Source organism: Loxodonta africana, chromosome 3, assembly GCF_030014295.1.
Source record: "Loxodonta africana isolate mLoxAfr1 chromosome 3, mLoxAfr1.hap2, whole genome shotgun sequence".
NCBI classification, from domain to species: Eukaryota; Metazoa; Chordata; class Mammalia; order Proboscidea; family Elephantidae; genus Loxodonta; species Loxodonta africana.
Genome location: NC_087344.1, coordinates 51,362,380 through 51,376,965, shown reverse-complemented (window position 1 = coordinate 51,376,965; position 14,586 = coordinate 51,362,380). Strand labels below are relative to the sequence as shown.

The following is a 14,586-nucleotide window of genomic DNA, read 5'->3' as shown; positions in this document are numbered from 1 at the left end:
CCCATCTTCTCCCCAAGCCTACCAGCTCCTGCACTCTTCATGCTTCCACAAACCCAAGGCAGGCGCCCTAGAATCCACCTCCCCAGCTGCGTGATTTTGGGCAAGTCACTTCTCTCTGAGCCTCAGACTTCTCACCTATAAAATAGGAATGACATTACTATCTGCTTTATCTCACGGCAAAGTCTGTCCAGGTAGCAGGAGTTAGGAGCACAAGTTCTGCATCAGAAGCTGAACCGCTTTTGATGTGTCCTGGGCAAGTGCCTCTGAATCTCAGTCTCCACCTCTGTTAAATGGGCTGCCTGGGAAGAGTGGCTGAGCTCACATGGGGGCTGGGCCCATCTCCACTGAACAGACACTCCCACCTCCCAACATCTCCAAGGACACCCTCTGCAGAGTGGCCTGCCTCTCACAGTACCCACCAGGCACCCACCTGGCACTGAGGTTGGCCTTGTCCAGGTCACTTTGCACCTGCAGCTGGGCCAGGTCCTTCTCACGGAGCACCTTGTCCCGCAGCTGCTCCTCCAGCTGGGTCTGCAGCAGAACCTGTTTCTCCAGAGCTGCCTCAGCCTGGCTCTCAGCCAGCCGCAGGCCTGCGCTCAGCCCCAGGCCTGCCTCCTGGACGGCCCGCGAAGTCCTGGCCAGATCCCCTCCCAGCTGCAGCAGGTCCCTAAGGAGAGGGCACAGGATGGGGATGGGAAGGGGGCGTGGGCTCCCAAGTGCAAATGCAAACTATACTGGAATGCCATTTGCCACTATCAGATGGGAAAAAAGAAAGTTGTGTAATACACAGTGTGGGTGAAGTTATGGGGAAACAAGCCCTCTCATACAGTATGGTAGGAGGGTAAGTGGGTACAACCACTGAACCAAACCAAATGTCGTCACGTCAGTTCCAACTCATGGCCACCCCATGTGTGCAGAGTAGAACTGCTCCATAGGGTTTTTAAGGCTGAGGTGCCTCAGGATGGGTTCGAATCATCAACCTTTCGGTTAGTAGTCAAGCATTTAACTGACTGTGCCACCAAGGGAGATAACTGGTACAACCACAATGGAGGGCAGTTAGGACACACTCTGAAATTATAAATGCACAGACCCTTTAACCCACTAATTCCACCTCTAAGAATTTATTCTATAGATATACTCCAATGCAAGGAAAATGATCAGTGTGGAAAGTGATTCAAAGCAACATTGCTTATGTTAAAAATGCTGGTGACAACCTAAATGTCCATCAAAAGGGGACTGCTGTTAAATACGCTATTGTGCAACCACTCAATGGCATATTCTGTAAAAAAAAAAAAAAAAAAAAGCCAAGAAAAAAGAATGAGGAAGCTTCTCCTGGCTTGATGTGGAGCCATTTCCACGATTAGGTGAAGAAAGCATCTCCAAGAACTATGCATATGAAACCCCACCAAGAGTATAAAAGAAGGAGTGTGTGTGTGTGTGTGTGTAGGGGGTGTATGTGTGTGTGACCTGCTGTATTTGCTTGAATAAAATAACCCTGGAAGGTGACTTAGGAAACTGGTAATACTGCTTGTCTCCGAGGAGGGGAGGGGATGAGCTGGGCCAGCAGCGGGAGGGAGACTTCACTATCCAGCATTCATGCCTTTTGAAATTTGGCCCTTGTGAATATGTGATATATTCAAAAGTAAAATATACAGTTTTAAAGTGCTAATTAAAAATAAAATTATTTTAAATATATCAAATTGGTTAAATCCTTGCCTTTCCTGAATGAACTATACCACTGAGTGTCCGACAATAACAAGGGGAAGTGCCTCATTATAGAAGAATTACAGTTAATACATGCACAAGTGAGAGAATGAGAATAGCATGATTCTGCAGCCTCTGTTGAATGTCTGGCTTTTGGCAGGGAGCATCAAAGGGTCACAAAATCATTACATCACAAAAAGAGAGACAACCAGGCATCAAAGGTGCTTTCTCATGGAAGTGCACACCACCGCTTATGAGGCAGGCTTGCCAGAAAAACCCAGACCTGAAGCTGATCAAGCCTTAGCTGCACCCCTCAATTTGTAGCAAATACAAGGGACAGAGGAACATGTTAAACGACACCACAGGGGTGCAAACAGCAAAATCCAAACTGGGAATCTCTAAGGACAACTGTCCCCACTTCCTGAACAAATAAATTATAATGGGAATGTCTGCCTTGAGCATCGTGCTCTTTTAAGATCGATCTACATGGGATCACATTGACAACCGCAACTCAAATGTTTAGAGAGGAAACTTAGAGGGCAGTGAGATTATGTTAACGCAGGAGGAACAACTCAGAAAAGGAGCGTGAGGATGGTTGCCCAACTCAAAGAATGTAATCAATGTCCCTGAATTGTACATGTAGAAATTGTTGAATTGGTCTATGTTCTGCTATGTATATTCTCAGCAACAACAAAAATAAAATAAAAACTATAATGGAAAAAGAGGAGAGGCAAACAGATCATAAGACACTTAAAAGCCAAATTAACCGATTTCATTTTGTGAACGTCTATGGATCCTGATTCAAACAAACCATAAAGACAAAAAGTGAAGCAAAACTCTCTGTGACATTGGAGGGCGGCAGAAGCTGGCTGGATGGACACAGGGAATACAGGGTGGAGAGAAGAAGTGTGCTGTCGCATTAGGGGGAGAGCAACTAGGAGTATATAGCAAGGTGTATATAAATTTTTGTACGAGAGACTAACTTGATTTGTAAACTTTCACTTAAAGTACAATAAAAATTAAAAAAAAACAAACTATCTGTGACATTGATAAGTCTGGACATTCACTTCCTCAGACTAGAATTTTGAATGTCTATGTCTTTTCATCACTAGAGGTTTCAAGGTCCTTGGGTACAGAAGCCAGAGATTCTAGTGGCTTAAAAGCAGAAGCTCCAGAACCAGACAATCCTGGGTTCAAATTCTGACTCATCCATTTACTGACTGCTGTGTGACCTGGGGAAGGTTACTCAACCTATCTGAGCCTCAGGGTCCTTATCTATAAAATGGGGATTATTACAGTTCCTACCTCACAAAGATGCTGTTAATAGTGTATGAAATAAAGTTGCTAGCTCAGAGTAAATGCCTAAAAAATGGTGATTGCCATGATCATGGTGACTTAATTACTACAAGTCGCCTCTATCTTCACAGGGTCTGGCATAGTTGAGCTGAACAGAAGTTCAACCGAGTTGAGTTCAACTTAAAGAATGGGTTGCCTCACAGCTGCCGTAGTCTCCTCAAATCAGCCCCTTCACCTGCCAGGCCTCCCCTCTGAGTGGCCATCTTACCTCTGGGTGGCCATCTTACCTCTCGGTGGCCATCTTCACCTCACTGACCAGCCGTCGCATCCCCACAACCTGCCTCCAGAGGACAAGCAGGCGGCTGTGTTCGTTGCTGAAGTAGGTGTTGAAGGACTGGAGGGAAGATGTGTCTGGTGAGGGGCTGGAGTGAGGGCCCATCTACTTCCTCTCCCAAAGCTCCCCCAACTCTGATTACCCAGGGAGTGGGACTTCCCATGCACCAGCTCAGGGCCTGCACAAGCGCTGTGCTTCAGAGCTGCCACACTCGTGTTTCCAAGCCTCAGTGGTTCTCTCTTGCACAGGGAACTGGGTTTCACGGCCTTCACCAGCAGAGGTAGCAAAGAAGGACAGGAAGTACTGCGGACCTAGGATTGCACCCCAGCTACCAGCTGCATGACCTCTCTTTAAAACGAGGATAAGGATAGCACCTACCACATATGCTTATAAAAAAATAAGGAGGAATAAATCTGTGTACCGGCATTTGGTACCGGGTACAAAGCCAGCTATTATGATGACAATTATTTACCTTTTCTAAAGCACTCACCTGGCTAGCAGGGCCCTCCTCCCTCACTGCTCTACCGTGGCCCTTCCCTTTGTGTCAGGGTGGACCCAGCGCAGCCAACTCGCCTCCCAGCCCCCATGATGCCCACCTCCTCCTCACGCCTCCACGCTGCCTCCCGCTGCTCCAGCTCCTGGCGGCTGCGTGTCCAGTCGCTGGTCACCTTGCGTATGTCCTCACTCAGGGCCTGGTTGGCCGAACCCACCTGGTCCAGTTGCTCTCGGAGCATAGCATTCACCTGGACCAGGCTGGCACTCCTGAGCAGGACAAAGGAGATGGGGGGGAAGTCTACCCAGCCCTACCCTGGGACCCCCCCACTTATGCCAGGAAGACCCCCTGCTGCAGCCCCACCTCTGCTGCTCCTCCTCCAGCCTGATGAGGGCGCTCTCCAGGTCCTGGCTGTGCTCAGTGTCCTGGGGGAGGGGAGGGAAGGGAAGCATCAGGTTGGGCACACAGAGGGCAGCGCTAGCCCTGCCTCACCTGGCACCCACCCTCAGCTGCTGCTGCTCCAGCTCGGTGGACCGCTCCAGTAGCTGCTGCTCCAGCTCCGTGCACTTCTTCTTGTATTGGAGGATCTGGGGGTGGGCGGGGAGTGATCACTAGTGCCTGGGGGTGGGGGCAGGAGCAGGATGAGATGAGCACATGGGTGGGTAGGAGCAGGGTGGGTGGCCCTGACCTTGGCCTGCAGCCGCTGCACAAGTTGAGCTTGCCGCTGCTGACCCTCCTGATAGGCCTGCAGCTTGCGCCGGTAGGAGGCCTGCTCCTCCTGCAGCTGCCTCCGCAGCTCCACACTCTGCCGGACCAGCCCCCTCGGCTCCAGTGTCTCCAGCTCCCCTGATTCCATCTGCACAGCCTGCTCCAGCTGCAGGGAAGGGCCCTGGGTGAGAGCCCTGGGCCTCCAGGGAAGGCAGGCACAGGTCTCTGCAGGGGGCACCAGGCTGGGCCCAGGCCCACAATGCCTTGCAGGCTGTTAGCCTGGCACCCTGGGGAGGCAGGCACATCCAGGCAAGCCCAGGATGCACAAGCATGCACGTGCACGTGCACAGGCTAATACAGCTGTGCATAAACACACAGACTGGGCATGCAGGAAATACACACACGCATGTAGGTGGGTCCACCAACGTGTGCATGCAAAAACATGTATGTACACAACCACACAGATGCATCTGGATGTAAGCCTCAGAGGCCCTCAGGCACCCTGTGCCTCTCCTCCAGAATACGTATTAGTGATTATTAGAATCACGTCGCCCCTCCCCTCCAACCTCCCACTCCCACTCAACCTCCCCCCTGCAATGAGCTCAGAAAAGTCTGGGGTTTTGTTCCTCTTTGGCTCTTAGTGCCTAGAAAGGGGGTGGCTTGCTGAGATAATTAATGAATGGCATGACCACATGTGAACACATTCATAACAGAGGCATCAACACACGTGTGGATACCTGAGCTTATTGACACGCACAGGCGTAACGCACACAGGCATTCCCAAATACGCGCAGGGGACACGGGTGAACACCCCACCAATACACACAGGGTGAAGATTCATAAGAAGTGCACGCACATGTTCTAATATACAACGTGTGCTTGTTAAATGCCCTCTCAGTCCCCACCCCTCCCTGACGGCATGGGAAGCCTCTTCAACCACCACCCCCCTCCACCACCCATGCAGCTTGCAGCCCTTCACCGTCAAACCCCTGCAGGCACAGGTGGGCCTGCCCAGCTCTGGCTTCCAGGTCAACCCCTGCCCTGCCCTAGCTCTGCCTTGTCCCAAATGCTAGGGGCCACCATGGCTGCCCCCACTAGCCAGGGAGCCCTCTTAACCCCTACAGAGCATGGGGGTGACTGTGAGTGGGTGGGTTTGAGTTCTAGGTGTCTCTGTGGTGTGTGTCAGCAACTATACACTTTGTGCGTCTGTGCATAGCTGTGGGGCTGACTGTGGGGCTGTGTGGTGCCGTACGCTTTTTGCTGTCTGTGTGTATCCGTGAGACGGAAGACAGTTGTGCTGTCTGCACTATGGGTACATTGTGATGGTGGCACTATTTGTGTGAGTGACATGTTCTGTGTGTCTGTGTGTAACTGTGTGGTGTCTGATTAGGAGTGATGCTGTACTGTGCACACTCCATCAGTCTGAGTGTGTCAGTGGGATGGGCTTGTGTCTCTGTGGCATGGGGGTTTTGTGTACCAGGTAGGATCTGATTGTGGTCTGTGTTGTGTATATTTTGTGCATCTGTGTGAACCAGGGTGCTATTTGCTTCTGTGATTAAGAGAGGTCCAGGCAGTTGCCGGGTGCTCCAGCCCCTTCCGCAGTGCTCAGAGCCAGGCCCAGGCCACTCCTGGCCACACCTCGCCCCTTTCCACAAACCTCCACAAACCTGGCCCCTCACAAAAAGGCCTTTCAATTTTCCTTGTTATTCAGAAGTGGAGGAGGCCACCACTAAGCTGGGGATAAAGAAAGTTTACTGTCTCCCCTGGCAACCGCTGCCCTAGTGCCCGCCATTCAATTCACTCTGTCCAGGTTGCCATGGACACTGGGGGAGCCAAGGCAGTCTTCCTCTGGAGTTGAGGGGGCGTGGCCATCCCTTCTTCCCTTTCCCAGCTGCCTCGCCTATACCTGCTCCCTGGGTGCAGAAATGGGGGGTCCTCCACAGGGGCAACGAGGTCCTCTCTCTGACCTGGCAGGTGCCCCTTGGGAGCCTTTGCCTCAGTTCCCCTACATGTAGTCAAAAGGACACAGATCTTTACCCCCTGCCCCTCCCCATACCAGGGACGCTGTGGGGTTTAAAGGGTCAGAACGACCTCCCTGACTGCCCGCAATCCAGCAATCCAGCCTACCGTGTAACTCTTGTGACCACAAGGCCAGGCCTGGCCACCTTTATGCACTGGGACAGGTGGGCAGCAGGAAGAGATTGTGCCACAGGATAGCAGAGCTCTTGACGGAGGTCCAGGTGACCTGAGTCCTCCTCCCAGCTCCACCACTCACCTGGGCCTATCACACCCCCTTTCCAGGCTTCAGTTTTCCCATCTGTAATAAGGTGATCTCTAGGGCCTAGCACAGGGCCAGCGGCCAAAAGAAGAGAGGTCTAAACCAAGGGGCTGGCTCAAGTCCCTGTCACTACCAACAATGCAGGGCTGGGGCCAGCCCATCCTCCACACTCCCTGCAAACCCTGGGAAAACTAGCTCTGCATTGTCCCAAATGCTAGGGGCCACCATGGACCCCCACCCTGCTCCTCGGCGTGTCCCAACAAGTCGGGGGCCAGTCCAGGCAGGCACACACCAGGGTGCAGGCACACACAGCCAAACACAGAAATGCACACTCCCTTCCTAACATAGTACACAGGGCCCAGTGTGCAATGGCCTGGCTCAGGGGACCTGGGGTTAACCCTGGTTCTGCAACTATCACACAGGGGGCTCTGGGCCGGGCTCTGCCCACTCTGGTCCTCAATTTCCCCACCTGTAACATCAGAGGGACACACTGGTTGGTGACCGAGGGCCCGTCCAGCTTTCAAAGGGCCAGCTGCCCCACAAAACACCCAGCCCAGTCATCTCTTCGCAAATCCGGGAACCAAAACCACAATGCAGAGCCCTAGGCTGGGAGTTAGGAGCCCTGAGTTCTAGCCTTAACTGGCCATGTGACCCTGAGCACAATGCTTACTCTCCCTGAGCCTCAGTTTCCTCTGTTAAATGAGTATCATAATGGCACCAGCCTTGGTGTTTTAAATATAAAGCACCTAGCACATAGTAGCCACTCAGTAAACAGCAGCCACAATTACAACTGTTCCTACCACCCACACATCTCCCGTCTGCGCATGCACGCAAGCACACACACACACACACACACAACACACACATTCCCTCCCTCGTGCAACTCCCTCACCAGCTTTCAGCCACCATCAACTCTCCAGGGTCCCTACCATGAGCCTAGGGGCTCAAAGGAGATAGTGCACCAAGAGAATCCTGCTTCCTGGCCCTGGTCCACACCAACCTCCTGACCTGGGCCCTGCAGCAGGGGCTAGGGGATGTGAGTCCTGTCTGGGCTTGCAGGCAGCCCTGGCTTCTCCTTCCCTCCCTGGCAGAGCCTCACCCCCATGGGAAATGGCAGCAGGTCTCATGGCTGCCCAGACGAGCCTGAGGAAAGCTGCCTGTGCCTACGCCATCCTGCCCCAGCGCCCAGCTGTCACCTAGACCCAAACCATTGCTGTCAAGTCAGTTCTGACGCATGGCAACCCTACATGTGTCAGAGCAGAGCTGCACCCTGTAGGGCTTTCAACAGCTGCAATCTCACAGAAGTATATCACCAGGACTTTCCTCCTTGATGCCTCTGGGTGGATTTGAACCACCAACCTTTCAGTTAGGAGCTGAGCACAGTTTGTGCCACCAGGGACTTTGCCTTAACTCCAAGGCCCATGTAAATGAGAGCACAGGGAGAGGTCCAGAGAATTGGGCGGAGGGGGGCAGGAGGCCCATTAGGGTTCTTGTTCTCTGTGCCCTCCACCCCAATAAGGCCTGGAACAGAAGCGAATGAAACAGCCCTGTGTCAGGCACTTTATTTCATTATCTCTTTGATTCCCCACACCAACTCCATGTCATATCACCATCCTCACTGCTCAGAAGCTGAAAGTGATCTGCTCAAGGCCATTCAGGTTGGCAGAGCCAGAATTCGAACCCAGGCCTGCCTGACCGGAGGGCCCAACCTTCTGGCCAGTGCGCAGGCCTGGCCTGGCTGTCTTCCTGCCTTTGCAGCAGGGAAGCCCTGGCCCAGCCCCCAGGTCCCGGGGAAGCACCTACCCTCTCACTGACTGCGTTGAATTTGATGGCAAGCTCATCACGCTCGGCACGGCTCTGGGCCAGCAGGTCCTCCACGCGGGACAGTTCCTGCTGCAGCAGCTGGTTCTCCTCTTGCAGTGACAGCAGTGACGCCATCTCTGTGGCTGGCAGCGGAGCTGGTGAGGGACAGTGGGAACATGGTTGGCTTTCTTCTGGGTCCAGTGGGACATCTTCCCTTCACCAATGCCCCACCCATCACTTGGAGCAGGAAGATCTACCAAGTCCCAAAGGGCAGCCTGGGTAGGAGTGGACGTGGCACTAGACTGTACAAACACAGCTGATGAACAGAAAGGTGGGCAAAGAGAAGGGCCCAGAGCCAGAGTAAGGGCATTCCCCACCACAGTTGAAGTGTGGCCCCTGCAGGCCCCAGGAAGCGCAGGAGAGAGCCTTGGTCTAGGAGTCAGGAGAGGAGGCCTCCGGTCCTAGTCCTTCCTTCTCCAATTACTACTCTTCTCTGACCTCAGTTTTGCTGATCTATAAAATTGGTAGAAGAGTATCTAGTTCCTGCCAAGCAAGCCCAAAAGGTTCACCCAAGGGAAGGGTTTCATGAAGCTTCTGAAGCTGGGCAAGGTAGTGCAGGTCAGGTTGTGAGGAGAAGGAAGAAGGGGAGGAAAAAAAGAAAGGCCAGAGGAAGGAGAAGCAGGGGTGCCCCTCCTGTGGGCTCCCCTCTACCTCAGGAGAACTGGACACATACCATGGGCCACAGGCAGCTGCAGCCTGCTATGCTCTTCCAGCCTGGAGCGAGGGCTCTCTAAGTTTCTCCCTATCTGGGGATCCTGGGGGCCCTAACATCCCTAGTCCTCCAAGAAGAGGCCCATCCCCAACCCAACAGCAGGACAGAGACTGCAACAGAAGCACCAACACACTATTAAGGAGAGAGGCAAACATGTCAGCTACCCCTGAGTGTGGCCTCTGGTGCCACAGGAAGACAGGGACCCATCCGCCTTCCTGCACGTATAGGGAAAGGACAGCACCAGCCCTCACTCTACTTTAAAGTCCTGGTCTGAGCTGAGTTGACCTCCCCCTGCATCTCTGACTCTGCCAGCTCACACCTTCCCTGGGCAGGAATATGGTGTCTGGGGTTCAAGTCTCTGCAGCAGGCTGCAGGCATGCAGGGAGGGGATGCTTAGCCTTTCCTTCTAGCCGCATCACATGGGGCACAAGTCTGGGTAAAGGACACCTCAGCTCTGAGCCTCTGTTTCTGCCTCTGTCTAAGGGTCCCTCCATTGTAGGGATTTCGGAAGATGGAAGCTGTAATCATTACCATCGATGCTGCCTGCTGAGGAGGGTGATGTGGGAAGAAGTAGAATGTGGTCAGTGTCTGTGGAAGGGTGGGGTAAGGCAGTAGTACCTGTGCTCTCAGGCTGGGAGAGGTTGCGGGTGATAATCTCCCGGATGCGGACCTGCAGGCTGGCGGGCTGAGAGTCCTGGGCAGGGTCCTGCACACTCAGGTCTTTCTCTTGGCTGAGCCCCAGGATGCTGCTTTCCAGTGTCTGTGGGGAAAGAGAGGGTCTGTAGGGGATCTGGGCCCCCGGCTCCCTGGCCTGGGTAGGAGAGGAGCAAAGTCTTGCTGCCCAAGACACAGGTGCCCAGGAGACCTGCTTAGGAAATCCCCACTGTGGGGGAAGCCTGGACATCAGAATCCAATTGGCAAAGACCACCATGGGAGGGGAGTCTCAGGAGCCCCTGCCCCGGAAGGGCCAGAGAAGCAAACCAAACCCCATAACCGACTAGCAAACCCCCTCAGGTCAGCACAGAGTGTTGGGGGCTTCAATCCAGCACAGGCCCCAGATGAGGGAGGCCCTGTTGTGCTGACAGAGGTCACTGCACCCCAAAAATCTGGGCGTAGGCACCCCCCAGGGCCCTGGGATAAGGAAGTCACAGCAGTTGAGCCCTGCCCATTTCTTTGCCCCCAGTCTGGCCAGGAGCTGCGTATCAGGGTCCCTGTTCACCCCACCACTGCCACAGCCTCTTCCAGCCTCAACTCCCACAACGTACTCACCCTTTCTCATTTTTGCTAAAGCCACACTCCCTCACCCTGGACATCGTGGGCACAGCCCCCAGGACCCACCTGGATAACCGTCTCCAGGGCCAGCTGAGCCTCTAGTGAGCCCTCCAGCCCTAAGTTCATGGGGGGGGTGCTGTGGGCACCACTCCTGCCCCCTTCCCCTGGGCCCAGAGACTAGCTAAGCCCGTCTGCCCCTCGGCCAGGCTGCTGTGCTGAGCACTGGACAGATTAGGCTTAAATCCGGCGGCTCGCCCATGTGACCATAGAGGGGGAGGAGCCAGGTAGGGGGATGCAGGGAGGGGGTGGAAGAAGAGGGGAGGGGAGCAAGGGAAGAAGGAAGAAGAATGAGGAGGGGAAAGATGAGAGGGAGAGGAAGGGAGGGGTGGAGACGGGGGAGAAGGAGGGAAGGAGTGGAGGTGGGGACCCTCTCCTCAGAGGCTGCTGGATCCTAGAACCCTCCAAACCCAGAAAGTGTGGTCAGTGACCAGGAGGCAGGAAAGGCCAGAGTTCCAAGTCTAATGACCATCTTCTCTGACACAAAACCGGGGTCACATGGTTAGCTAAGAATGTATTAACAGGGTACGGAGAGAAGTTTTCCCACATCAGTTGCAGGCTGTGGAACTGCCCAGACCAGGCAAGGAATTGAGTCCCACCACTGGCTGTGCGCCCCTGGGAAGGTGACTTTGCCTCTCTGAGCATCAATGCTCTCATGCGTAAGATATGGATAATATTGGTGTCCACCTCATGGAGTTGCCTGGGGAGTTAAAACAAACAGTGTGCAGTACATTTAAAAATCCAGGGCTCTGGGCTCAGAGGCCCATCCACTGCCTCTCGCTGTCCCTTCCCTGTGGCCAGGAGGCTGTATGGATGGACTATAAGAAGAACTCAGCATCCGGATTGGAGCAAGAGTCATTAACAACCTGCGATATGCAGGTGACACAACCTTGCTTGCTGAAAGTGAAGAGGAGTTGAAGCACTTACTGATGAAGATCAATGACTACACCCTTCAATACACCTCAACATAAAGAAAACAAAAATCCTCACAACTGGACCAATCAGCAACATCCATGGAAGCAGCAGTCAAGAAATCAATCAACATATTGCACTGGGCAAATCTGCTGCAAAAGACCTCTTGAAAGTGTTAAAAAGAAAAGATGTCACCTTGAGGACTAAGGTGCACCTGACCCATAAATGCATGGGAAAGCTGGGCAGTGAACAAGGAAGACTGAAGAGAATTGACGCCTTTGAATTATGGTGTTGGTGAAGAATACTGAAAATACCATGGACTGCCAGAAGAACGAACAAATCTGTTTTGGAAGAAGTACAGCCAGAGTGTGCCTTGGAAGCAAGAATGGCAAGACTTCATCTAACGAACTTTGGACATATTATCAGGAGGGACTAGTCCCTAGAGAAGGACATCATGCTTGGCAAACTACGTAGAGGGTCAGCGAAAAAGAGGAAGACCCTCAATGAGATGGACTGAGACACGGCTGCAACAATGGGCTCAAACATAGTAACGATTGTGAGGATGGCGTAGAAACAGGCAGTGTTTCATTCTGTTGTACACAGGGTCACTGTGAGTCGGAAACAACTTGATGGCACCTAACAACAAGAACAATCTTTACAGGAACAGATCGACAGGTCTTTTCTTTCAAAGAGCCACTGGTAGGTTCGAACTGCTGACCTTGCAGTAAGCAGCCGAGTGCCTAACCATTGTACCAACAGAGCTTCTTCTCCTGGGTATATATCCAAAAAACAAAACAAAACCTGTCGCTGTCGAGTCCATTCCAACTCATGGTGACCCCATGTGTTACAAAATAGAATGCCCCCAAGGGTTTTCTTGGATATACTCTTTACAGAAGAAGATTGCCAGGCCTTTCTTCCACAGTGCCACAGGGTGGGTTGGAACCCCAACCTTTAGCTTAGCAGCTGAGAGCAAACCAGAAGGCTTGAAAGCAGGAACTCAGATACTTGTACACCAACATCCACTGCAGCATTAATCACAATAGCCAAAAGGTGGAAACAACTCAAGTGCTCAAGTGTCCATCAACAGACAAATGGAAAAACAAAATGTAGAATACGTATACAATGGGATATGTCAGTCATAAAGAGAAATGAAGTTCTGACACATGCTACAGCCTGGATGAACTCTGAAAACATGCAGAGTGAAATAAGTCAGACACAAAAATATTTACTGTATGATCTCCCTTTTATGAAATATGTAGAGTAGGCAAATGCATAGAGACCAAAGTTTATTAGGGGAAGGAGTGAAACCCCGGTGGTGTAGTGGTGAAGTGCTATGGCTGCTAACCAAGCAGTTCAAATCCACCAGGCGGTTCTACTCTGTCCTATGGGGTTGCTGTGAGTTGGAACTGACGTGATGGCAATAGGTTTCCTTGAGGAGTGAAGGAGTGAATGAGGAGTTATTGCTTAAGAGGTGTTTTCTGTTTGGAGTAATGAAAACCTTTTGGAAACAGGGCGATGGCTGCACAGCACAGTGAACTGTACACTTAAAATAATTAAAATGGCAAAAACAAAAAAGGTCACCTTCTGAGAGAGCTAACCCTGACCTCCCTGGCAGTACCTGGCCACTGTTTTCTTAACATGTATGTTGTCTGTCTCCTCCAAGGGCAGGGACCATGTCAACCTTGTTCATTGTTGTCTCCACAGTGCCTAAGGCCCAAAGGTCTGTAAACAGTTGTTGAATGAATGAATGCTAACAGACATGTAATAATATGGGAAATTAAAGGGGAGAAAAAAGGAAAGAAAAAGAAAACAATTTCCTGTGGCTGGGGTCGCATTGGGCAGGTCTTGGCCATGGGTATTACCCACAAATGGGCAATCACTGGAGAGACCTAAGTAAGCACCTACAGGATTTCAGGAGTTCAAAGTGAAAACCAGGCAGTGTGCCCAGTTTGGAGCCCTGGTGTCACAGTGGTTAAGAACTCGGCTGCTAACCAAAAGGTCAGCAGTTCGAATTCACCAGCCGCTCCTTGAAAACCTCATGGAGCAGTTCTACTCTGTCCTATAGGGTCGCTCTGAGTCGGAATCGACGGCAATGGGTTTGGTTCTGGGTTTGGTCCCCCATTTGGGACTCCTGGGCTGGAAGAGTGCCGAGCCTCTAAGTGCTGACTCCCGTGCCCAGGGCTTGACAAGAAGATTGAGAAGGGGAGGAGTTAAGTAAGGGAAGTGGGTGGCCTGGGGCAAGGGCTCCGGTTTCCGCGTGGATGGGAAACTCCTAAACTCCAGTTCGGGTTCCTGAGCTGCTCCTTCCTGAGCCCTCTTGTACCCCACTCCTGGCTGAGGGGCCCCGCTGGGCCTCAGCCTCTGGTCTCTGCTCACCACAGGACTGACTTCTTAAGCACCTGCTGGGAGTTCAGCTGAGGAAAACAGGAAAGCTGGGATGTAAACAGACAGTACTCCTCCCTCAATGTCCCAGCCCCTACGACAAGTCGGGGTCTGAGAGGCAGCTGGGGAGATGTGGTTACCAAGGGGGCAGACGTCCTCCCAGAGCTCGGTCCGGTTCCCAGATTGAGTGGGGCGGGATGGAACAGGGTGGGGGTAGAGCTTGTTCAGGCCTCATTTTAGAAACCCAAGGGGTGGCGGGCTCCTGCTGGCTGTGCCACCTTGGACAACTCAACTGGCCACTCTGGGCCTCAATTTCGTCATCGGTAGATAAACTGGACTCGCAGGGTTTTAAAGAAGATGAAACAATGTCGCACACGAGAAGAGCGCACGGGGGGCTGCAGTCCGGGAGCTCCTGCTCGTGGAGCCAGAGGACCCCCAGAGCGGAGGGGTCCGTGGGCGTCTCTAGGCCGCTGCGCCGGGGCAGGACTCCGCTCCCCCTGCCCTTCCCAGCCCACGAGGATCGGGGCAGGATCCGGGGAAGCGCGGGGAACAGGGTGTCGGCACAGCCCGGCCGA

At 52.8% G+C, this 14,586-nt stretch overlaps 1 protein-coding gene across 3 annotated transcripts in view; it reads right to left on the bottom strand.

The window, feature by feature from the left end:
* The window catches only part of CROCC (ciliary rootlet coiled-coil, rootletin), a 46,042-nt gene extending 31,456 nt beyond the window's left edge, over positions 1 to 14,586 (bottom strand). Inside the window, exons 1-9 of one of the 3 annotated variants that reach the window (XM_064281357.1) lie at positions 10,727 to 14,586; positions 10,007 to 10,148; positions 8,617 to 8,771; positions 4,516 to 4,701; positions 4,331 to 4,414; positions 4,191 to 4,252; positions 3,931 to 4,096; positions 3,288 to 3,394; positions 431 to 667 (exon numbers count right to left, since the gene is read on the bottom strand). In XM_064281357.1, coding sequence (XP_064137427.1) covers positions 431 to 667; positions 3,288 to 3,394; positions 3,931 to 4,096; positions 4,191 to 4,252; positions 4,331 to 4,414; positions 4,516 to 4,701; positions 8,617 to 8,771; positions 10,007 to 10,148; positions 10,727 to 10,786 — 1,199 coding nt within the window. In that variant the 5' untranslated portion in view covers positions 10,787 to 14,586. Of the gene's footprint in view, positions 1 to 430; positions 668 to 3,287; positions 3,395 to 3,930; positions 4,097 to 4,190; positions 4,253 to 4,330; positions 4,415 to 4,515; positions 4,702 to 8,616; positions 8,772 to 10,006; positions 10,149 to 10,726 lie in introns of those variants that run through there. The other 2 variants (XM_064281355.1, XM_064281356.1) reach the window with 2 other exon arrangements.